This window comes from Octopus bimaculoides, chromosome 7 (genome assembly GCF_046866305.1).
Source record: "Octopus bimaculoides isolate indiv1 chromosome 7, ASM4686630v1, whole genome shotgun sequence".
Lineage (NCBI taxonomy): Eukaryota > Metazoa > Mollusca > Cephalopoda > Octopoda > Octopodidae > Octopus > Octopus bimaculoides.
The window spans coordinates 56,253,749-56,277,687 of NC_142934.1; the positions used below are offsets into that span (position 1 = coordinate 56,253,749).

At 36.3% G+C, this 23,939-nt stretch overlaps 1 protein-coding gene across 8 annotated transcripts in view; it reads left to right on the forward strand.

Annotated features, from left to right (window-relative positions):
* Positions 1–23,939, forward strand: part of LOC106881306 (splicing regulator ARVCF) — a 339,837-nt gene that overhangs the window by 248,586 nt on the left and 67,312 nt on the right. For all 8 annotated transcript variants that reach the window (XR_016242633.1, XM_089355327.1, XM_089355329.1 and 5 more), the window contains one exon: positions 20,430–20,565. Coding sequence is in view for 7 of the 8 variants with exons in the window: in XM_089355327.1 (XP_089211453.1) it covers positions 20,430–20,565 (136 nt within the window). In the remaining variant the exon portion in view is untranslated. The remainder of the gene's footprint in view (positions 1–20,429; positions 20,566–23,939) is intronic.

Here is a 23,939-nt window from a genome sequence, read left to right on the forward strand (position 1 = left end):
AGGATTAAAAAAAGGTATCTTGTCATGCTCTAAACCAGGGCTTGCCAAACTTTTTTGACTATCGACCTTCTTTAGCCACTTTTCCTTCCACTTCAACCACCCTCCTCATTTAAAATATCTTAATACCCTACCTTACCATACCATATCTTAAACGCATACCAGGTACTGATGCTGGCTATTAAAATGTTAGCTAAAATATACATGTACAACAAATTAAGAAATTCTATTGAAGAGAACAAACTTTTTATATTTAAAATTACATGTATGAGTATACAGTATTTGACTTTCAATTTTTATGAAATTGTTTTCACGGTTAGAAAATGTGAAAAATGCATCATATTGCTGGAATATCTTTTATTGAAATTAACAACATCAATGTGAGAGATGAGGATGGTGCAGACAAAGAATTTCAAGCAGTTCATCTGGGTGGGCTGGTCTTTCACATGCCGACCCCAATTCGACCCCCTTTAATTCCTTGCCGACCCTTAGGGGGCCCATTGGACACCCCTTTGGTGACCCCCTACTCTAAATAATGGATACATTGTAAAATTAACAAATGTTTTGTTAGCTTTCTATACTGAGTTCAAATTCTCTAATTAGTATCAGCTGATGAAGTTTGAGTTCCATCATGTTGACAAGACTTGCATACAGCCATACACACTGCATGAAGATAAGGACCTTGATTGAACCTTCAAATGCACTCACACACATTCAGAATAAATCAACATTGAAATATGAGCATGCTGGAAGAACATAAGAATTGTCTAGTGATTAAAGCAGATATGTTCCTCTTTGACCATGTGATCCTCATCAGCTTTCTCAAGTTTTATTTTAAAAGAAAAACAAGGGTGGAGAGGGAAGTACTGCCTCCCTAGTAAACTTACTGAATGTTGAATGAGAGTAATGTGCATGGTCTGTATGAATGGACCTGCTCTGTGCATACATCTGTAGATTGTAGGGCAACAGTTGGGGGAGAGGGCAATTGCATTGGTATCAGGGTGGCTGAATTTGAAATTATTATTGTTGTTGTTGAAGGTAGAGAGTTGGCAGAAATGTTAGCATGTTGAACAAAAGTCTTAATAACATTTCTTCTGGCTTTCTATAATGTGACCCACAATGCCTCCAAGTAGACAATAAAAAAAAAAACCCTTACCTCATATGCAAACTAAGAATCTATGAAATGGGAGTTCAGTCCCTTATTTGCTCATCCACTGTATTTCTGCACAACTGTCTTAAGCTCAGTACTTATTTCTCAGATGATTTAATCGTCTCTCCTTTTGATACCAACCCACTTGAGATTACTCCTTCTTGGTTCTAGAAAACAAACTTCCTGCTTTAAAGTGATCTAAATTAAAGCCGTCCATCAAAATTTCATGTTAAGCTTTGATTCAAGCACCAGATTAATAATGGTTTCAAATTTTGGTTCAAAGTCAGCATATTCATGAGAAGTCGATTACATCCCCCTAGTGGTCAACTGGTTCTTAATTTATCAACCCCAAAAGGATGAAAGGCAAAGTCAGCCTTGGCCGCATTTGAACTCGGAATGTAAAACAGATGAATTGCTGCTGAGCATTTTATCTGACATACTAACAATTCTGCCAACTCACCGCCTTAAGAGTTATATCAATAATAAGTTATTTTCTTAATTTTTTTAAATTTTAAAATAAATTTTAAAAGCACTATATTTTAACAGAAATATCATAACAAATGGGTTAAATAAATAGACTGGGCTGCTTAAGGCACTAACACAATTCTGATGACTAAATACTAAGTATGGAAATTTCACTGGTTACTTCAGTACTTGGCTTCATTAGTGAAAGCTTTCGTGCTTATCACACTACTCTTAAAACCAGTACTTCTAAAATGGGTAGTAGGGAAGTGTGGTAGAGACATTTGTGCAGTTTCTTTAGTCCTTGTCTCCTATTTAAATGCTAACTTACAAAAAAAAAAAAAAATAATAATTTAATTCTCTGATACGCTGCTTGTTTGCTACAGTCACAACAATAATAACAACATTGGCAATAATAAGACTTCAAAACGTGGGCGTGGTTGTGTGGTAAAAAGTTTGCTTTCAACAACATGGTTCCAAGTTCAGTCCCACTGTATAGCACCGTGGGTGTCTCCTATTTTAGTCCTGGGCTGATCAAAGCCTTCTGTTTGGATTTGGTAGACAGAAACTGAAGGAAGCCCAGTATGTATGTGTGTACCTGTCATTATGCTTATCCCCCACCACTACTTGACAACCAATGTGGGTCTGTTAATGTCCCTGTAACTTGGTGGTTCAGCAAAAGGGGACCCATAATTAGTACCAGACTTAAAATAGTACAGGGGTTGGCTTGTTCAACCAAACCCTTCAAGGCAGTGCTCCAGCATGGCTACAGTTCTATGACTGAAACAAAAAAGAAAGCAAAAATAAAAGTAAATAAACAAAACGAAATATATATTACCTATGTTTGTAGTACTCACTTATAGTAGAGTGGCGCTGATTTAATCACCCACATAAAACTAGTAGTACTTGGAACTAAATTACTCTGACCCGATATTACACCTATGTACAATTAAAAATGGAGACAGGGGAACATTGGATCATAAACAAAGGGGCCATAGAAAAAGTGTTAGTGAAAGAAAGGAGATCATCATCATTTAATGTCCATTTTCCATACTAGCATGGGTTGGACAGGAACTGGCAAGATCAGGGACCATACTAGATTCCATAGTCGGTTTTGACTTGGTTTCTATGGCTGGATGCCCTTCCTGATACCAATCACTTCACAGAGTATACTGGGTGCTTTTCACATGGCACCTTAGTTGTGGGCAGGTCTTACGTGGGACCTCTGTTGTGGGCGGGTCTTCTTGAGTATAACAGTGCACCGCATATCTCGGGCGTTAGTTGAAAAAAATATATATTTGTGACATATTGCTTTAAAGCTCGTACATATGTAGGTTTCCACATCATATTAAGTGGTTTGCAGACATCTTTAGTACTGCTTAGGTTACCAATCTCTACTAGTACAGACAAGTAGATGCACAGAATCACTGGGAAGTAGTTTTACAGATGGTGCCAGTGACGAGATATGAAAAGTTTACATTGGCACAAGGCCACAATTTTGTAAAGTTGAAGGATTTATAACTAATTGAACCAACCATGCAGTTAGGATTTTGTAGCCGCTATGCAATAATGATTTTTAACCTACTCTCAAAGAATGTATGGCAAAATTAGCCATGGTGAGATTTGAACTCAGAACTTAAAAAGAACGAGATTAAATACTTAATATCAGTAATTAACTGCATCTTCCACTGCACTGTCTTCATATATGTAATAGTGAAACGCATAAAAAAGAAATAAGGAAATTCGTTTTTGTTGTTGTTATTCATATTGTGACATTGCTTTCATGTGTCCGTGCTTTATCTGTGATCTTTCTCTCTCTCTGTCTACTTACCCATCCCTGCTACTGTATGTGTGTGTGCGTGCGCGTGTGTGTGCGCACACACTCATATATTTGTATTTATCTCACACTTCTCTCTCTCTCCCTCTCTCTCTTTTCTCTTGTATTTTATTTTATTATTAAGTCAGATTTTTATCAGCTTTCCTATCTCTATATGGCTATTTACACCCTCGTGATAGTGGAATGTAGACATGGGGAGAATAACAAGTATCTTTACTAACATTAAAACCTTTGGTCTTAAACACATACAAGTACACAACTTGCTGAATTATTGAAAGCAGAGTTTATATCGTGTGTGTAGAACAAAGGAATGTCTTATCTTCAGATTTTTGAAAATATTTAACACTGGTATTGTTGCTGAACAAATAGCTATAGGTTTCAATGTGTCTCATTCTTCATGTGTGGCAAATTTCTGCCATGATACTCTGTAATGGTTTTTTATGGCTCCACTTCCTCCATGTTGATTTGTCCTCAGATTTTCATTTTACATTCAGTTATGTTCGCATATGGAGGTGATGAGCTTAACAGCATTTTTCCCATCTCTGTTAGGAGCTCCAATTCTGCCAAAGCCCACTTTGTCTTTCATCCTTTTGGAGCTATAAAGTAAGTACCAGTTGAGTACTGGGAGTGGGGGGGGGGGGGGTTGATGTATTCTACTTCCTTCTCCCTCAAAAATTGCTGCTCTTGTGCCAAAATTTGAAACAATTATATATCCATATTAATCCTTTAGCATTCAAACCGGCCATATCTGGCCGAAATATTTAACCTGTTTAATGTTGAAACTGGCCAGATCCAGCTTCTCACCTCAATCTTACAATGTCATTCTAAAACTAAACAATTACACCATTGAAATCTCTGAGCTATGAGATAATGCAGGATTAATTCAACACAAATAAACAAACATATTTGACAGAGTTAAAGAGTTTAATCTAGTTCATATCCTACCAGGGTCAACTTCGCTTTTGCTCATTTCAGCATTGGTTGATAAAGTACCAATCCAGGACTATAGATGGACAAACCTATTAGAGCATTTGATGAGATAGTATGCAGTAGCTATTCAGTCTCTTTGTGTTCTGAATTCCAGTCCCACCAGGTTCCAGTGGTTAGGGCTAATTACCCGATTACATTAGCTTCCTGTTCAACCTGCAATTGACTAATAGGGTCAGATAGGCTTCTAGCAATAAATAGCACATTGAGAATTCATCTTGCTATGCCTCAAAAACAGTTGAATATAAGTAAGATCTGTAGCACTATGTTGTAGTCCTATAAATTTTTAGGTTTATTTTGAAGGGCCATATCCCTTCACTGTCTTTGAAACAGACATCACTAACACAACATTCTATTCCATTCCTTTTTTGTAAATCTCAGATTCTGCTTTCCTTAGTATATTTTTTGTAGTTAACCCTCTTCCATCAGCTGATTGATGATGTGGTAGAGATACACCTCTGTGTGTGTTGTCCGTAGAATTGTAACACGTATGTAGTAATTGTACATCTACCTGTCCCTCTTTTACTTGTTTCAGTCATTTGACTGCAGCCATGCTGGAGCACTGCCTTTAGTTGAGCAAATCAACCCCAGGACTTATTCTTTGTAAGCCTTGTACTTAATCTATCGAGCTCTTTTGCCAAACCGCTAGGTTACAGGGATGTAACCACACCAGCATCGGTTGTCAAGCGATGTTGGGGGGACAAACACAGACACACAAACATATGCACATACATACATATATATATATATATATATATATATATATATATATATATACAACAGGCTTCTTTCAGTTTCCGTCTACCAAATCCATTCACAAGGCTTTGGTCGGCCCGAGGCTATCGTAGAAGACACTTGCCCAAGGTGTTATGCAGTGGATATGAACCCGGAACCATGTGGTTGGTAAACAAGTTACTTGCCACACAGCCACTCCTGTGCCTAATCCAAATGTCCAAAGAGCTGGCCATTTAAAAAAAAAATTTTTCTTGTCCACGAAAGTAACATGAATATAACTCAACTATATGAGTTGAGTGATAATGCTGTTTATTTTCCACTTTATATATATATATATATATATGATGAGTTTTTGTGACACTGGCTCAAGGTGGGACTGAATTTGAAACCACATAGTTGGGAAGCAAATCTTTTTAACTATGCAGCCAAGCCTTCTGCAATAAAAAAAAAATGATAGGAACATGAGGAAAAAATATGCAATGACTAAGATATTGCTTCACTTACATTTTCATTCTTATTTCTTGGATAATCTTTTCTTAGAGCTTAGTAAATTTTTCTTCTTTTATTTTTTTACATATGAGAATCTGTGGAAGTTAGTGGGCAGGCAAGATAACCTTTCAATAAGGATTGAGCCCATTTTAACTGTCCTAAAATTAAAATGTCGCTACAAAATAACTGTCAGTTTACAGTGAGGAATTTCAATATACTTCTAATAAAAAAAATTTTTATATATGACGATGATGATGATATTAATAATTATGGGCATGATAATTGTGATAAGGGACCCAATTGGAAGCATTTAGATTTTCCTCTCCTTTCGTCTTTTTCTTGTTAAGTCATGTATCGGGAGATTCTGACAAAAATCTTTTGGCAGGGTTTATAACTAAACAATATAAACTAGGAATTTTTCTCAATAAAAATATCCTCATGATAAAACCTTTAATAACAAAATGTTTTTTTTTTTAATTTTGTTATTTAAAAAATTTTCCCCCGTTAGCATTATTACAAGATGATGTTACAAATTTCTGTATTGTAGATGACTTGAGAGCAAATATTTCTCTAAAGTTCACCATTTCATGATTCTAAACTTTTCAAACCATCATCATCATAATAGCATCCACTTTTCCATACTTGCAGGAGTTGGAAGGAGTTTATTGAGGCAGATATTCTGTGGCTGGATGCCCTTCCTGTCAACAACCCTTACCTGTTTGCAAAGCAAAGTAGTATTTTCCCATGGTCAGACATGTTTTTGCAGAATATTAGAAATGAATGATTCTGCTCATATGACACTTGTTTACAACAGGCTTCTTTTCTGTTGGCCAAATCTACATACAAGGCTTTGGCTAGCCTGGGGCTATTTTAAAAAACAGTTTTCTAAGGTGTCATGTTGTGGGACTGAACCCATATCCATGTGGTTGAGAAGCAAACTTCTTAACCACACAGCCATGCCTGTATCTTTCAAATATAAAATAGAAAGAGGAGCTTCATTTCAGCTCACCAAAAAGAGATTTGAATGATGTTTACTTTCTCCATAGCTTTGCAATGGCTTATCTGTGATGAAGTTTCAATGCATGATGTCCTATATCATCCAAAGCATGCAATCAGAACCTCACCTGTGTCAGGCCTTATACTTTTCAGATACTTACTATACCTGCTGACCACCACTAGTAATTGATTTGAATATAAGGATATTTTGTTTTCTGTACAATTGCACAACATTCAAATGGGTAGCAAAATGGAAATAATAAATGATTTACTGTAATTTTCTATCTTGGAATAGTTTTAACTTCTGTTCTATATCTAAGAGATGAGGAATTGTTTACATTATTTACATTCAACGGATATTTGTCCTCATCTTGTTTGTTGTTAACACAACGTTTCGGCTGATATACCCTCCAGCCTTCTTCAGGTGCCTTGGGTAAATTTCGAACCTGGGTTCTCATTCCTAAGGTATTTTTCAATATTATTATTGTTATTGTTCAGGTCACTGCTTGGAATTGAACTCTGAATCTTGGGGTTAAGAGCATGGGCTACTAACCCCAAGACACCGAGTTCAATTCCAAGCAGTGACCTGAACAATAACAATAATAATAATAATATCGAAAAATACCTTAGGAATGAGAACCCAGGTTCGAAATTTCCCCCAAGACACCTGAAGAAGGCTGGAGGGTATATCAGCCGAAACGTTGTGTTAACAACAAACAAGATGAGGACAAATATCCGTTGAATGTAAATAATGTAGTTTTAACTTCTGTTGTTGATATCCATTGCATCATTAAACATTTAAATATAATGCCGGTAGCAAAATTTGTACTCGTGGAAATGAAAACTAGCTCTCTAATCTAAAAAGAATTGTAGATTGTAACTCTTTGTCTTTACTCCTCTTACTGTATATGCCAACATATAAGATGTAGGGGTTTTTGTTCTTAATTATAACAAAAACTTGCCAGCCATCTAATGCAACTGTATTATAGATGGGATACCACATATATGATGAAACATATTAAATTTGTTTTTTCCACAAAAAAAGTAGGAGTTTTATAACCAGTAAATATAGTAAATTGTGAATTCTAAGTAAGAAGAACATAACTATTTTCCCCAAGTAAGGGGTGATGAGGTTTTTAGATCAGAAGTGTAAATGTAGCAATTAAAATCCGAGCATTTATGTGGTGATATATATAAAGTTTATAGTTAATGCATGGTACATTATTGAATTTAGCAGAATACAATTAAAACAGCATAACTGACAACAAGAAGCAGAGAAGTCGTTCTATTTAGTTCTCATAGAAGAGGTATGGGGAAAAGACATACACCAGATGGATTATGTGGAGATTTAAGAAGTTTGTTGTTAATATAGCTGCTGAGTATCCCTGGTCAGTTTTGCTTGAAATTTTTGATATCATCTCGCTCGAAAATCCTACGACTGACTGGCCTTCGTAGGATTTTCGAGCAAGATCGTTGCCAGTGCCCCTGGACTGGCTCTTGTGCGGGTGGCACATAAAATACACCATTTTGAGCGTGGCCATTGCCAGTACCGCCTGACTGGCCTTCGTGCGGGTGACACGTAAAAGCACCCACTACACTCTCTGAGTGGTTGGCGTTAGGAAGGGCATCCAGCTGTAGAAACTCTGCCAAATCAGATTGGAGGCTGGTGTTGCCATCCGGTTTCACCAGTCCTCAGTCAAATCGTCCAACCCATGCTAGCATGGAAAGCGGACGTTAAACGATGATGATGATGAGATCTGCCTTACAAAAGTGTTCAAAGTATATTAAACCTCTCAAGTCTTGATTATATTGGAAATATTCACTGCAGTACATTGTCAGTCTATTAGTGTACAGCAATGAAAGGGTTAAAGAAAGCTGTGGCCAATCAGTTATGAGCATCTCGTAGGTCTTGCATTTGAGATGTGCTGAACTTCAGTCTGAGCTTCTAAAGGATATCAATGGTGATATATATAAGTGCTTTTGTTGGAATGTATTCCCAGATGTTTGTCTGCTTTTTCATTTAATAGGGAGTGTTTGTAGGTCTCTGTGTGCATGCACTTAGACTAAAGGATACATTCACTGACCCATTGAGGATTAGATACCTTCCTGGAAAATGGACAATTTGAAACTATTAACATGGAAACTGAGATTTTGTTTTCCTAAGCTCCCCCAGCACCTCTTCCCTCTCTCTCATTCACACACAACCCTAGCTCTTTAATTTGTTTGAGAGTATAAAATTAGATAAATAATAACATAGATGGAAAAGATGTTTACAAATTTTGTTTACATTATTTACATTTGACGGATATTTGTCCTCATCTTGTTTGTTGTAACACATTTCGGCTGATATACCCTTCAGCCTGATGAAGGCTGGAGGGTATATCAGCCGAAATGTTGTGTTAACAACAAACAAGATGAGGACAAATATCCGTCAAATGTAAATAATGTACATAATTCCTCATCTCTTAAATATAGAACTGAAATTTTGTTTTAGTTTGAAATATCACATAATCACCATCTTCATCATCATCAACAACAGCAACATTGAAGAATGTTCTTAATACATTTCTAGCATGATCAGAAATCTTTTATTTACAATTTTCATGCTCTTAATCCCATCAGGTATTATCGTATTTATGTGTCAAGATCAGCCGTGAGTTTTAAACTTAGCAGAAATTAGTAGCCTGTGTTATATTATTAGATCAGATCTCTACACTTGAAGATTTGTTATAAGGCTGTCATTTAGCCCAAGTTTCAATACCAATTCTGTCCATTTATTTCTACCACAAAATTACAGCAAATTAGATAAACCATATTAGGAGCCAGTGGTATTTAGGGGGGAAAAAAACAATTCAAATGTTGTTGAACCTATTTCATAAAATATAATTTATCTTTAAAAACTATAACAAAACATGAAAAATTGAATTGTCAGAATAAGCACCTGCTCTACTTTTTTTCTTTTTCTTTTTTTCTCTCTGTTAAGATCTTGTTTTAATCATTTGATTGTGGTCATGCTGTGGCACCATGTTGAAGAATACTTAATGAGCTGCATTGGCCCTAGTACTTATCTTTTTCAAGGCCTGGTACTTATTCTATCAGTCTCTTTTGCTAATTGCTAAGTTATGAGGATGTAAACATACTAGTACAGGTTGTCAAGCAGTGGTGTGGGGACAACACATACACATTATTTATATACAACAGGCTTCTTTCAGTTTCCGTCTACCAAATCCACTCACTAGGCTTTGGTTGGTCCGAGGCTATAGTAGAAGACACTTGCCTTCAGTGGAACTGAGCCCTGTACCATGTGGTGGGATGCAGCTTCTTACCATACAGCCATGCCTGCTCCTCTTTATGTTTTAGAGAAAATTACTTTAGCCCTTTTTGATGCCAACCTGCCCTATACCATCTTTGGTTCTATGATTCAAACTTCCAAATTAAAAACCTTCCAGCAAAATTTCATGTTAAATTAACATGAAATGTTTAAACTCCAGCTAAATAAGGATTTCTGGTGCAAGCTCAAGGCCAGCAGTTTTCGGAGGGAAGTTTACATGATGCCATCGACCATAGTCGAAACTAGAATGTAAAGATTCAGAATTGCAGGGCCTTTTTTTCCAGGATGCTAATGATTTTGCCAGCTCATGCCCAGCTTAATAATGAGTTATTTTTACTAAAATCTTCAAGGCAGTATGTCTCAATAGAAATAACAAGAGGATTAAACAAGTAATCATAAGAGTGCAATTAGTTGAAAAAGATAGGCTTTAAATGTAATTAACTTAACAAAAATGTATTCCAAGAGTGATTTTTCTTCAGACTTTGTACTTCTTTCTGAAGGCTGCTTGTGGCATTAAAGATGCATGTTTTTCAACTCCTGGTATAAACAAAGGAAAGAACAAAATATTTATGGTCGTATCGAGAGCCTGTGACCATGGTTAAAATTGGTGGTAGGGTGTGTTTGTTATACTTTAAACAATAACGATAATGATAATGATGGTGTATGAGATTTACTAAGTAGTGCTCAAGTTTATTTACAAATGCTATATAACTTGTACAAAGACAGCAGGTGTTACATATTTCAAAGGATGAGTTGGAGTTGAGAGTTACTTCATTGTACAATAGATCAATTCAACATTGATGCTAACATGGAGAAGCCTGCTGTGTTGAAATATTGCTGTTTAAGTCCCTCGTTAACAATGCTGATCTATCACACTTTATAATCAGACATATGCTAGCTACTGCCATCTGAGTTTTTTAACTTTTTGTATTGGTATATATTACCTAATATTATCTATTACTGGACTTATATATTATCTAATATGTTATTTCTCCCTCTCACTTTTATATGATAAAATGTAATTTGAAGGTGATTTGATTGCTTTTTCTCGTATGTTGTGTAACTGTAAGAGAGTCACCTCGTTTTCATCAATAACCACATTTTAATTGAGATCAAAATGTTGTTGATGACAATGATATATTAAATGTGATAGGATTGTTGTTCTATCCAGAGTAAGATTAACCCTTTTGTTACCATATTTCTGTCTAAATATACTGCTATTTTCTTTCCAAATAACATTAAAAATAATGGAAGCTTTAGCAAAACCAATTTGTCATTATTACGCGTGTGTTTGGAGCATATATTGAAAGCAAATTTTAATAGGTTCTAATTTAGTTCATTTTAAAACAGGAAATTTGTATCATATCCAGGGCTGTTACAAGCTGTTTGGAATTAAAAGGGTTAAATCAAACTCACTTCATGGTACAGAAGGTGGAATTGAAAACTGAATCCATGGGTCTTTGTTTTTGAAAATATTAATTTCACTTTCATTCCTATTTTATATAGATAATAGCCTGTTTTGAAACCCATTCCTTAACCCATTTTTTCTACCATATTTCTGTTGGAAATGCACTGCTTTTGTTTCAATTAATTTTGAGAAAAATGAAGTATTTAGTTCAATAACTTTGTCATTATCAAGCTGGTGTTTGAAAGCACAAATTAAGATGAAATTTTGATAGAAGGTTTTAATTTAGATCACTTTAAAACAGGAAATTTGTATCTTAGAACCAGGGGTGATCTCAGACAGTTGGTATCAAAAGGATTAATTTTATTTTAACGAGATCTTTGGTATAGATGATTCTCTTCAAATATTCTGTATAAAGACATTCAAGGCTGTGCATTTCAGTGAAAATGCCAAAACATTTTATTTTTTTGTAAAGATATTTTTTTCCCATTATGCAAAGGTTCTGTTTATTTTATTGATTGCAGAAAGAAGAAAGAATATCTCCTTCCACACACCCACAGTATTTCAGTGCTCTGAGCCATTTCTATTTTAATAGAATCCCTTTTGTAGACTTCCTACAGCATAATGCAATAGTTGGTTCACAGCCAAACATTTTTATTTTATATTTTAGTTAGACTTTACTAAAGTGATTGTCTGATCTCATATATATATATATATATATATATATATATATATATATTATTATTATTATTATTATTATTATTATTTAAAAAATGGTATTCAGAGATCTGGATGGTTGTGCATATACAAATATTTATTTACATGTCATATGTTTTTTACAAATCACATATAAGCACTTTCATCTACTCTCATAGATTCTTCAGATTTAAATTTTGTGAAGGGATTTGTCTTTTTTTATAGTATTAGTGTATGGATTGGGGTGGAGGAGTGTAAGTAGGTGGCTAGAACAGATGCTTACTTTGGTTCGGCCAGCTCACCAGGGGGTCTGAAAGAAAAATGTTTTCAAAGTAAGGCTTCCATGCTAGTGGGAAAATGGTTTAGTTAAACTATTCGGACCAAGATGGAAAAGAATGACGCAATCAAGAAAGAATTAGAAGTGCATTGTGACTAGTGATGCATAACATCCAGTAGTCTGATTGATATAGATGACACAGGTGATATATAAATCATTTCAATAGGGTACACTTCAGTCATTTCTTAACAGAATTTATTTTCCTCATTTCATTTGTTTTGCTAGCCCTACCTAGTGTTAAAGATAATGTAATGTTAAATCGTTTGAACTTTATCAGCCAGGCAATATGTACAAGTAGTTAATCAGATAATAAAAAAAGAAAAAAATGAAGAGATTTTAAAAAATCACTTCTCTTCTGTAATCCTTCAAAACAAAACAAACTTTAGTGAGTCTTCAGTACATGAATCCTCACCATCATCATTTAACATCCATTTTCCCATGCTGGCTTAAGTTGGACAGTTTGACTGAAGCTGGTCAGGTTTGGGGCCACACCAGGCTCCATTGTCTGTTCTGGCATGGTTTCTATGGCTGGATGTTAATCCCTACTTCTGACCAAAATGGACAGTGTTGCATTTAACTTAATTGAAAGGGCATCAAAGCTATTCATATTTTCAAAAGCTTCTCTCCATACTCTAGCGTGAATAAAAGAGAGAGAGGGAGAGAGTTGATACAATGAAATTTGCGTGTATTGAATCATTGCTTTCAGCAATCATTACCACCCTCATTATCAATACTGAAAAAAAATGGTGAGACATTTTGTAACATTTTCTTGAAATTATTCTGATCCAAATATATCCCAGTTTTAACTCTTTTGATTCCAAGCCACCTGAGACTACAACTCCTGGTTGTGTGCCACAAACTTCCTGTTTAAAAGGATTTAATTTAAACCCTTCAGTCAAAATTTCATGTTAATTTTTGTTCCAAACACCATTTTAATAATGACAGTTATTTTATGAATTCCTTCATTATTTTCAAAACAAATGAAAGAAAGGCAATGTATTTTAACAGAAATATTGTAACAAAAGGGTTAAACCTTTTGATATTAACCCATCTGAGACCACCATTGGCCCAGTAACATAGACTTCCTCTTTTAAAGTGATCTAAATTAAAACCTTCCTTCAAAATTTCATATTAAATTTTGTTCAAAACACCAGTTTAATAATGACTAAATTATTTTGTGAAATTCTTCATTATTTTCCAATTGAACTCAAGCAAAGTCTGTGTATTTCAACAGAATTACAGTAATGAAAGTTCTTTAATACAATGCAATTCACCTCAATATTGTCTTCATTTGTTAATTTTTATTTGCTGTATAGTTACTAAATAATCCTTATAAGAAGACCTTCCTTGCTAATATTGGATATCAAAATCAGAAGATTATTTTCTTTGTTTTATTTTTAATTCCTGCATGAATAAGGTATTGTATGAGTGAGAGATTAAGTTGGTGGACTACTGATTTTCAAATCCTCTTCCAGATATTGCACTGAGCTGCATTGGCAAGATGTATTAATCTTGTTTTATCTCAATCAACTCCATCTAAAAATGAGCAATACTCTTAAACTTCAATCTGGATAAGTGGGTTTTGTTTGAAAGTTATCCAGATTTGGGACACTTAGTTTAATAATGCGCTACGTATTTATTTTCAATGATATCTAACTTGTGCTAACATGAAATAATAATAATTATAATAATTATCATTTTTACAAGTAGTAGTAGTAGTAGTTGTGAGGGTGCATGGCCTAGTGGTTAGGGTGTTGCGCTCACGATCTAGCAATCCTGATTTCAATTCCTAGACTTGGGGATGTGCTGTGTTCTTGAGCAAGACATTTCATTTCACATTGCTCTGCAATCACTTCAGCACCTGATGTGTGGCACACACGGCACCTATTCAGAAAATGTTGACTCGATGGAGAGAGTGAGCTAATGTATGGCAAAAACATTTGATCACTATAAACAAATCATTTGTGCAGGTCGTTCAGCAAAATCTGAATGCTCATACATCATCTTCGACAGGAGAGTCCATTATTATTATTAGTGATAGAAACAGTATTAATACCAAAAGGCAATCTTTATATCCAGCTTATGTGGGTGTTTTGTTAGGACACTGAATATTGCTGTATTAGCCTTCAGAAGTCCTCTCATATTGATGCATGGTGCATAAAAGCATTCATATTTATATCATGGATAAACAAGAATTGACTGCTGTTGATTACAGAACTACCAGATCATGTGATTTCAACATACTGTCTCTTTAGAGACAGTTCTTTGCTTGCTGCATATTAGCCAAATCTTACTGCCAATGATGTATAGAATTACAGGGATTTTTTTTCAGGCACTGATGTCACATATAGCTAGCAGGTTTATTTAAAAAATAATTATTATCAACAGAAGCAGTATTAATACCAAATGGCAATCTTTATATCCAACTTAATGTGGATGTTTTGTCAGAATGCTAAATTCTGCAGTATCCACCTTGACTGGTCCTCTTATATGGATGCATGGTACAAAAAAGTACTGAAGTCTGCAGTTTTAATTTAGATCATTTTAAAACAGGGACATTTTATTTTAGAATCATGGGAAGTCTCAGAAAGGTTGGTATCAAAAGAGTTTAATGGAATTCTATATAACGTGTCAAGTTCAAGTCAAATTAAAACCTGCAGATGGCAATGCAGGTTGTACTGGATTTATTCTTTTCAGTTGTTTTCTCCAAACTCCTAGCAAAACTGTATTTACAATGTCATCATAATTATCATCATCATCATCATCATCCGTTTTCCTTGCTGGTATGGGTTGGATGGCTTGACAAGAACTGGCAAGGCCAGGGGCTGCACCAGATTTCATAGTCTGTTTTGGCTTGGTTTCTTCAGCTGGATGCCCTTCTAACACAAATGATTTTACAGAGTGTGCTGAGTGCTTTTTACGTGGTACCAGCACCAGTCCTTTTTACATGGCACCTCAGTTTTAAGATCTCAGTACTGTTGTGGTGAGCAGGTCTTCCCTGAGCACAGCAATGTGCGACATATCTCGGTCCTCTGTCATCTCCTTCATAAGGCTCATTGCAAACACTTTTCAATTGTATAAAGCTCCTGCTCCTAAACAGTAGTGTGTCGCACCTATTTAGGGTTAGATAGGATGGGGCAATAATATATAGAATTGTCTCTATTATGAATATGGCACTACCCAGTGATGTTGTTGTTAGTGCTATTGACAGTTAGTCAGATATCCTAATACTCTATGTAAGGTTCTAGCCACCACACCCAGCCTTACCTAGTTTATTATTATTGTTGTTGTTGTTGTTGTTGGCATTCCGTCGCTTACGACGTCGAGGGTTCCAGTTGATCCGATCAACGGAACAGCCTGCTCGTGAAATTAACGTGCAAGTGGCTGAGCACTCCACAGACACGTGTACCCTTAACGTAGTTCTCGGGGATATTCAGCGTGACACAGTGTGACAAGGCTGACCCTTTGAATTACAGGCACAACAGAAACAGGAAGTAAGAGTGAGAGAAAGTTGTGGTGGAAGAGTACAGCAGGGTTCGCCACCATCCCCTGCCAGAGCCTCGTGGAGCTTTAGGTGTTTTTGCTCAATAAACACTCACAACGCCCGTTCTGGGAATCGAAACCGCGATCCTATGACCATGAGTCCGCTGCCCTAACCACTGGGCCATTGCGCCTCCACTCCTAGTTTATTAATACCTAAAGTAAATATAATCTCATGATTTCACTATATTTTGGAATAATTGCTTTAAAAAGATACAGAAAAATTTCAATTCATCTGGGAATGTTGATTCACTTGGAATTGTTGAAGACAGCTCAAACTAAGTTTCATAAAATTGTGCAGAAAGTATAACCAAATTATTGAACCCTGTCATCATTTTAATGTCCATGCTTTCTAGCTTCCATTGATCAGATGGGGCAGATTTTCTATGGCTACATGCTTTTCCTATCACCAACACTCATGTGTTTCCGAATAAGTTTAATGTTTTTTTTTCCTCTCATAACCGGACATGCTGTCATGGAAAATTGGAAACAGTGCTTGGATGATGGTGACATGTATTTATAACCGTCACATGATGTTGAGATGAAGATGCATACACATTCACTATGAATATCATTCAGTTTCTGTCTACTAAATACCCTCACAAAGCTTTGGTCAGCTTGAGACTAGTAGATGATACAGTAGTTGCCACACTGTAGGACTGAGCCCAAAACTATGTGGATGGGAAGGAAACTTCATAACCACACAGCCATGGCAGCACCTTACAGAAAACATCATTCATACATTTTATTTTTATTTTAGGACATAGAATAATACTATACTAATCATTGTCGTTTTGATGTCTACTTTTCCTTGCTTGCATGGGTCAGACAGAATTAATTCAGGTAGAATTTTTTGCAACCTGATGCCCTTCTTGTCACCAACCCTCACTTGTTTCCAAGCAAAAGTAATACCGCCTTATGGCCAGACATGTTTTCATGGAAGATTCGCAGCAAATGACACCACTTGTATGACGGTGACACTCATTTACAACTATTATGCTGCTATGTCTTGACAAAGAAGCACTCTCTCTCCTTTCTCCTTTCTCTCCTCTCTCTTCCTTCTCTTGCCTTTCTCTCCTCTCTCTCTCTCACACACACATAAAATAGGCTTCTTTCAGTCTTAATCAACCAAATCTACTCAATGTTTTTGTCGGCCTGGAGTGATAGAAGACACTTGCCCAAACTTCTTAATCTCTCACCCATGCTTACTGTTTATGTTTAAATCAAAATTTTCCATCATAATTTTTTATATGAGAACTTTTTATTATGTCATGTTCCAAACATTGGTTTAATATTGACCACGTTAATTGCTTCATTACATTCCTCGAAATTCTTATTTATTTTTGAAAAAAATCAAAATATATGTGGTCTCTGTATTTCATTAGATATATTGTTAGAAAGAGGTTAAGGTGATTGGAAAGGTTTAACATTGGATATACAGATATAAGATGTCCAATAATTTGGGCTGTTTGATTTAACGCTTGTGCTAAAGACATTCAGTCTGTTTTTATTGAGATTGCGTGTCATCTTGGGTTAGTGGCTCTAAGTACAGCCGAGGTTGATCAAAGCCTCGCAAGTGGTTTTGGTTGGCAAACCTGAAATATGCTTTTTATGCTTATTATGTCTTTGTGTGTGTGTGTGTGTGTGTGTGTGTGTGTGTGTGTGTGTGTATATATATATATATATATATATATATATATATAACTGTTGTAAGTAAGTGTCACTGTCATACAAGCAGTGTCACACCTTTCCAATATTGTGTGAAAACATGTCTGGCCATAGGGAGGTATGACCTTGTCTGAAAATGGATGAGAGCTGGTGGCAGGTATGTCATCCAGCCATTGAAACTATGCCTTATTACAGTCTGACGCAAGTATGGAAAAATGGATGTTAGAATAAAACAAAGCATGTGCAGCCCTAAAATGTTGTAAAGGGGTTTCCATTTTAAAGATAAGGTATTTGATAAATAACTCAACTAGAAACCATTCACTAATCAAATAGATTTCTGTTTTTTAGATACAGAAATAAAGCCTTCTGTAGTCAGAATACAGAATTTTTTTCACTTTTATTGCTGTTTGTTCAGCCTGATTGGAATAATTAACTTCTTTCATTCACAATTTTATGTTGTGGCTTAAAAAAAAAAAAAATTACATTGCTTAACCCTTTTGTTTCCATATTTCTGTTAAAATATGCTGCCTGTGTTTCAGTTGATTTGGAAAATAATTTAGTGAAATAACTGACACCATTAAGCCAATGTTTGTAACACAATTTAACATAGATATTTGATGGACAGTTTTAATATAGATCACTTTAAAATAAAATGTTTGTATCATAGAATCAAGGGCAGTTTCGGGTGGGTTGTTATCAAAAGGGTTAAAGTAATAATTCATTATCATCATCAGTAGTTAACGTTTACTTTCCATGCTTGGTCCAACCCATGCCAGCATGGACAACGGACATTAAATGATGATGATGCTTGCATGGGTTGAACAGAATTCATTGAGGTTGAGTTTCTGAAGTGATATGCCCTTCCTGTCACCAACCCCCATCTGTTTCCAAGCAAGGTAATATTTCCCAAAAGCTAGGCATCTTTCTCATGGAAGACTAGAAACTAACAACATTGCTTGTATGACAGTGATGTTCATTTACTATCACATTATGTTAAAACAAATGTTTACACTCATGCACAGGGGTTTACACACATGCACAAGGCCTTGAAGGGGTTTAGCTGAACAAAACCCCAGTAATTTCTTTTTATCTTTAAGTCTTTGGTACTTATTCTATTAGCCTCTTTTACTAGGATATAAACAAACCAACACTGGTTATCATGTGGTGGTAGGAACAAACACTAAGATCACACAGACTAGCTTCTTTCAGTTTCTGCCTACAAAATCTGCTTGTAAAGCTTTGGGCAGCCAAGGTTATAGTAGAAGACATTTGTTCAAGGAACCATGCAGAATCCAGAACCATGTAATTGAGAAGCAAACTTCTTACCACACAAACATGCCTGTGTCTAACAGGTTTCTTATTTCTTTATTGCCCACAAGGGGCTAAACATAGAGGTGACAAACAAGGACAGACAAAGGGATTAAGTCAATTACATCAACCCAGTGCGTAACTGGTACTTAATTTATCGACCCCGAAAGGATAAAAGGCAAAATCGACCTCGGCGGAATTTGAACTCAGAATGTAACGGCAGATGAAATACCGCTAAGCATTTCGCCCGGCACGCTAACGATTCTGCCAGATCGCCGCCTTTTCTAACAGGTGTCTAACAGGTTTCTACCAAAGCCACTCGTAAAGCTTTGGTCAGGATGGGGTCAAACCCAAGACCACATAAATGGAAAGCAAGCTTTTTAACCCTCTTGTGACACCTGGGCTGATTCATCAGCCTGAGCAATACAAGCTGAAAGGATTTTGAGTCTGATACATCTGTCCAATGAAACAAATGTTTTGAAGTGTAATAGCCAGTCAGAGATCATTTTTCTGTAGATAAAATATATAACTTTTACATACTAATGAACAGTTTTAGGCAATTTATCGTTTATTTTTCTACATACCTCCATCAATTTCAATCTCAACCGAAAAAAATTTTGATCTTTTTTTTTTGGCTACACATGCCAAAACACTGTGTCGCAAAAGTGTTAAAACACAGCCATGCTTGTGCCTTACCTCACTTAATACATCACAATTTATAACTGATGTCTATTTTGATATTCCAACCAACTCTGAACTGTTTACCGTTCATTGCTTCATTATGTACTGAAGTACAAAACCTTGTTTTCATCTGACTAACATTAATATTTATAGAGCAAGGTGTCTGTCTGCCTACTTAATAGCTGTTAAATTTAAAATAAACTTTATCACACCATTCTTTCCCACCAGACTGATTAGTAAAGCCTCTGAGGCAATAACAAGACACATACAGGCAATAATGATCTTTGGTTAAAGAAGCTACTGTTATTAAGTATTGTCAATGGTTTCTTGTCAATAGTCAGGGCCCACCTCAAGCCTTATTCATGGCATCTTCTCAAACGTTTTTCTTTACCTCTGTTGTTTGTCTATGTGTATATCATCTGTGTGTGTTTAGCACTGTGATCATGTTGGTGTATTAGTGTATGTATATCTAGATGTATATTTGTGTGTGTGTGTGTATTGCTTAGCCCATGAAATATTCAATGAATGAATAAACTAATCAATATTTTCACTTCCTGTTGAATGACTATCTTATTACTTCAGTCTCTCTCTCTCTCTGTACATCAGCTCACCCTCTCTCTCATGTCTCTCTTTTACTCCTCTACTTCCCTCTTCTTTCCTTTCTCTGTACATCAACTCCCTTTTCTCTCTCTCTCTCTCTCTCTCTCTCTCTCTACTCTCTCTCTCTACTTCTCTCTTTCACTCATCTCTCTTCTGTCCTATCTTTACACTGCATCTCTCTCTCATCTAATAATATGGTTTCTCTTTTAGCTCCACGACTACGAAAGCCAGATTTGCAGGAGGTGATAGATTTCCTTGGCAGTCCCAATGATGCCATCAAAGCAGACTCAGCTGGTTACCTACAACATCTCTGTTTTATGGATGATGATGTTAAGGCTAAAACAAGGTGAATTCTTTATTTCCTCTCATCTCTTTTATATTTATTTGTCTCTTCCTGTTGTACTTTTTCATTTTTTTTTGTTTCATTTTCCTCCTAGCTTTTTGCACCTTACACTTTCTTTTTCTCTTTTTTTATTTCTCTCTCTCTCTCTCTCTTTCTGTTTATCTTTATTTTTTACTTTCACCTTCTTTCCTCTATTAAACACACACATGCATACATATTTAATATTGACTGTTTGACAAAAGAGTACTCAAAAAAAGATGTACTCAATACCATAGTAGAGACTGGTAATAAATTTTGGTCAAGTCAGTTTCTGGTGACTCTGAGTTCCACCTGTGAGTGCACAGGCCCTTCAGGCAAGTTATGACTAAAAATTGATGGGATTTGCTTACCTATATATAGCTTTCTTGTCATAAGGTGATCAACAGAAAATATAACAAACAGAAATAAAGGCGAAAATGAAGAAAGATGGTGTTAGGAAAAGAAATGGAATGAGAATGAAGTACAATGTGTGGGTATTAGAATGCTATAAAATACATATATATATATATATATAAACAAATAGTAAATGAGTATATGCATATATACGTACAGGTATGTGCATACCGACATCCACCTATATGTATAGGTGCATATCTGGGTACAGGACATTGCAAACAAAACGTAGACAAGAAAACACACAAGCAACATAGAGAACATTCTACTTCATCAGCTACTCCTGTTTTAACACCAGCGTTTCAAAATATATATATATATAATGTATTCAATAATATATTTTACAGGGCATCCAGCTGTAGAAACTCTGCCAAATTAGACTGGAGCCTGGTGTTGCCATCCGGTTTCACCAGTCCTCAGTCAAATCGTCCAACCCATGCTAGCATGGAAGGCGGACGTTAAACGATGATGATGATGATGATGATGAACACAAACATTGCCTGGTATAAAACTCAATACACTAGGTAGAGTGGATAGATATGTATCCCATATCCAACATGACATCTTAATCTGAGTTTTAACCTTTGCTGCGCTGTTCATGTCTAGCACTCCACTCTACCCAGCTTTCTGATCTTCTTACGAGATATATATATATATATATATATATATATATATATATATATCATCATCATCGTTTAACGTCCGCTTTCCATGCTAGCATGGGTTGGACTATTTGACTGAGGACTGGTGGATCAGGAGGTGACACCAGGCTCCAATCTGGTGTCTACAGCTGGATGCCCTTCCTAATGCCAACCACTCCGAGAGTGTAGTGGGTGTTTTTACGTGCCACCGTCACGAAGGCCAATCAGGCGGTACTGGCAACGGCCACGCTCAAAATGGTGTATTTTATGTGCCACCTGCACAGGAGCCAGTCCAGCAGCACTGGCAACGATCTCACTCGAATGTCTTTACATGTGCCACCGGCACAAGTGCCAGGAAGGCGACGCTGGGCACAGGTGCCATCACGATTTCGCTTTCGCTTGCCCCAACAGGTCTTCGCAAGCTGAGTTTCGTGTCCAATGAAGGAGACGACGTTGGCACAGGTGCCAGTCGTCGAATTTAGTTCAATTTCGATTTCACTTGCCTCAACAGGTTTTCGCAAGCAGAGTTTAGTGTCCAATGAAAGAAAGGTATGCATAAGTGGGCTGGCTACATCCCTGGCAGAGGCCTTGCATTTAGGTCTCACTTGGCTTGCCGGGTCTTCTCACGCACAACATATTTCCAAAGGTCTCCAAGTATACACATACACGTGTGTGTGTGTGCATATTTGTATCTGTCTCCTTCACTGGTTGTCAGTCAGTGGTGGTGGCGATGACAAACACAGACACATGTCCCCGTAACTTAATGATTCAGCAAAAGAGCTCAATAGAATAAATACTAATCTTTAAAAAAGGGAAAAGCCCTGGGGTTGATTCATTCAACTAGAATCCTTGAAGGTGTTACCCCCATCATGCCCACAATCAAATGACTGAGACAAGTAAAAGATAAAAGATAAAGGTAGTTCTTTCAACAGAAATGCAGTAACAAAAAGGTTCACTCTCCTCCTACTATACATACTAAATAAAGGAACGACACATTTGGTAATACTATCTTAAGCATATCTCTAAAACAGATGCTTTTGATTCTAGGCCTGCTGAGTTTGAATTGATCTGAGGCTTCCAGTTCAGACTTTCACTTCGTGTCTGGTCACAGTCTCATATTCTGCACCCACCACATAAATGAAATTAAACTACATCAACATTCAGTGGCCTCCTCCTTTAAAAACAAAGCTCTTCACCCTTTCCAAGCCATCCCCTTATCAAATGAATTGCGTCAACATTCCATGGTGACCTCCTTGCCTAATGAAACTGACCAATCTTCCATCTTAATCAAATGAACCTTACCAACCTCATATGGCCCTCACTCAATTAAATATGCCTTATCAACTTTCTATGCTCAGCCCCCTTCTCAAATGAACCTTATCAATCTTTGTAGTGTCACTCCATGATCAAATGTACCTTGCACATCATTCCTCTGTACCTCTACTTTACCATGGACTTCTTCCACTCCCTCCTTTTTTTTACTTCTTGGATGGAGTTAAAAGGGGAGTGGTGGTGTTTCTGTCTCCTCTTTTCCGTCTTCCAAATCTCTCTTTCTCACCTCTGTCATTTTAAACGCAACACCCCTCCTCTTTAGAATAACCCGTTACACACGCACTCTCTCTGAGTCTAACCAGTACCGTTGCTATTACTCACAAATCTCTTTTATCTCCTCATGGCTGGCATGACCATATTCAAAGGTTTGTGGGTATGTGTGTGTGTGTGAGAGAGAGAGAGAGAAGAAGGAAAAAGGTGATTGGTAGTTTTGTTTTATTATCATCACATACACATAAATGCGCATTTATTGTATCCTAGCACTGTACATTGTGGAAAAGGGTAGAGTAGGGTGCATGCATTTCACACTCACTATTTCTCATAACTTATTCATAATTTTCAAAGGCTTTCTCTTTCACTTGTATACTGACGTGTCTGTGTGTGTACGTGCATGTTGTCATGCTTGTGCATGCATGTCTGACTCTGTGTATGTGTGAATACTTCTTTAGTGTAGTGCAAAGTGCAAATTGTGTATAAATTTGCAAGAGCTTTAGCAGTCATGCAACTGTGTGTGTGGGCACGCATGCATGCATGCCTGTGTCAGTGCCTGTATGTATACAAGGAAATGGTAATGTCTTCAGAATATGGGATGAAAGAGGGGCAGACAGACAGAACAGATGGAAAGAAGCATCAGTTTTGTACAAGTGTGTGTGTGTCGTATATATATATATATATATATATATGTGTGTGTGTGTGTGTGTCTATATATAATTTCCTAGTCTAATTGCATATGTTTGGTTGTACATGTATTTA